The sequence below is a fragment of the Terrapene carolina genome, unplaced genomic scaffold (genome assembly GCF_002925995.2).
Source record: "Terrapene carolina triunguis isolate 2854851 unplaced genomic scaffold, T_m_triunguis-2.0 Scaffold32360, whole genome shotgun sequence".
In the NCBI taxonomy this organism is placed as follows: Eukaryota; Metazoa; Chordata; order Testudines; family Emydidae; genus Terrapene; species Terrapene triunguis.
In genome coordinates, this window is record NW_020696711.1 from 1 (window position 1) to 2,313 (window position 2,313).

At 51.6% G+C, this 2,313-nt stretch overlaps 1 protein-coding gene across 1 annotated transcript; it reads left to right on the forward strand.

Moving 5' to 3' along the window:
• Nucleotides 1–66: 66 nt before the first annotated feature.
• LOC112125742 (zinc finger protein 586-like) lies at nt 67–426 on the forward strand (the record flags this gene model as incomplete). The annotated part of the gene is made up of 1 exon (XM_026663087.2): nt 67–426. A coding segment is annotated over one exon (360 nt), but the record flags the coding sequence as incomplete, so codon positions are not given.
• Nucleotides 427–2,313: the final 1,887 nt, after the last annotated feature.

A 2,313-nucleotide genomic window follows, 5' to 3' on the forward strand; every position in this document is an offset into this window, starting at 1 on the left:
GGGGAGAAACCCTACAGCTGTGGCCACTGCGGGAAAAGCTTCAGCCAAAGCGCCAACCTCATCAAGCACCGGCGCATCCACACTGGAGAGAGACCCTACAGCTGCCCCGAGTGTGGCAAGACCTTCAGCCAGAGCTCGTCGCTCATGCGGCACCGGCGGATCCACTGCAGAGACCGGCCTTACGAGTGCACCGAGTGCGGGAAGAGCTTTCGCTGCAACTCATCCCTGATGAACCACCAGCGCATCCACACCAGTGAGCGGCCCTACAAGTGCCCCGAGTGTGGGAAGGGTTTCATCAATAGGTCCAGGCTCACCAACCACCGGCGCACCCACACCGGAGAGCGGCCCTACAAATGCATCGACTGCGGGAAGGGCTTTGGAGACAGCTCCGCGCTCATGAAGCACCAGAGGACGCACGCCAAGTAGACATCCAGCAGACGGAGAGGGGGGCACTCGAGAGGGTGAAATTGACATGTCCTGGGGAACAGGGGCCACCACAGAGGAGGACATTGATTTGCCTTCCGGGGTAGCTGGGAGGGACAAGGGCACCTTTATAGAGAGTAAATTGGCTTCCTCTCTTCCCACCCCCATTGCTCAGCAAGACATACCCATCCGCCTCGGAAGTCTTGGCTCCTACCCCCAATGCATGCCAGTGCCCTAGAAGCCCCCGCCCTCACCCCTCCAGTGGATCAAGGTGCTGATGGCCTCTGCGAAGATCCCAAAGTGGCAGGAAGAGCTAAGGTAACTTGTCTAGCGTTGATTTGTAGAGAGGAAATAAGCAAACATAGTGCGGTACAGTGATTAGGGCTGGGAGTCAGGACTCCTGGGTTCAGCCCTTAGAGAGGGGAATGAGGTCTAGGGCTGATATCAGGGGGCTAGGAGAATCAGGACTCCTGGGTTCCAGCCCCAGCTCTGTCACTTGAGCTCTCTGTGCCTCTCTTTGTACAATGGGAATAATGACACCCAGCTTTTTTCTACAGTGTTTTGAGATTCATAGATGAAAAGTGCGTATTATTCTTTATTTGAGTAATTCTCTAAGCCAGAAGTGGCTCTCAGTTGACCTGCTTTGTTCATGCTCTGAGTTAGCTGTAGAGCATAGATCTCTAGGTCTTTTTTTAGTCTGGTTTGCAGTAATTAAGCTCCACGATTGATGTCTCATTTCAACCAACCAACCAGGAGAAGAAATTTAAGGAGATTCTAGAAAGGGAAATAAAACTGGGGATTGTGCCCTTCAATTTTGCTACTTTATGATGCACAAAACAAAGCGTGGGGAAGGGGCGGAGGGAATCAATCTGCTTGGGACTTGTACGTTAGACATTTGGGAGTTGTATAACTTGGAAGTCTCTTGGGAAGACTGGTGAATTGGGTCTGATCAGTTAAACCTGATTGAACGTGGAGAATGGCTTTCACACATAAGTTAAGGCTAGGAGTTTTCAGTATCAATCTTGGAGGACGTCCATTGTGTGAGATACCTTAGAGGCCTAATTTTCAGGTGGAAGTGCTCAGCATTGTCTCAAAATTGGGCCCCCTTAACCATTAACTGTTGGGCACTGACCGTCACCATTGAAAGTTTTGACACAAATTTTAACAATGAGGATTTTTCTCCAATATGCTCCTTGGATAACTGAGTTAGATAAGTGTCAACAAAGTGAGCCTATCAGATTCTTTGCCTGTGTTAATATTTATATCACTCAAATGCCTACATCATAGCATCATGGAATGCTCTGCTCACCACTGGAGCACCTTCTTGTGGCCACAGCTGGGGAATAGCTCTGCCAGTCTGACACCCCTTCCTGCATGTGCTCATTCCGTCTCTCTCTCGGGACTCAATGGCTCCCTCTTCGTGGCTTGGCCCTTTGGCAAGGTCACTGTAGTTTTCCCCTTCCGGGGGGGTTTGTGTACCCACGTCTCTCTGTACCAGTCATCCCAGGCAGTCTTCCAGTTCACTGCCCATCAATGGAGCCATTTCCCCAGTGGTTGGTAGGGGAACCAGACCTGGCCTCTTCCAGCCCAGGGACACTACATCCAGTGGCTAAGGCCTGCTGTGTCCCACACATGACTGCTGTTTCCCTGGTCTGCTTCATATGTTGTCTCTGTCCAGTTTCTTTTCCATCCACTTCCAGGTTTGCCTTTCCCTCTAGGCCAAGCTCCCTGCTCTCCCAAGCCCCACAGAGTGACTACAGACCTCCTCCCTGCAGCCCCTTTCTGCCCTCAGCTACCTGGCTTTCTACAAGCCCTTCCTATTCCTGTCCAGGTGAGCTTCATCCTTTAATTAGTCCTCTCTGCTCCCTGGCTCCCCTCCAGGTGCAGCCT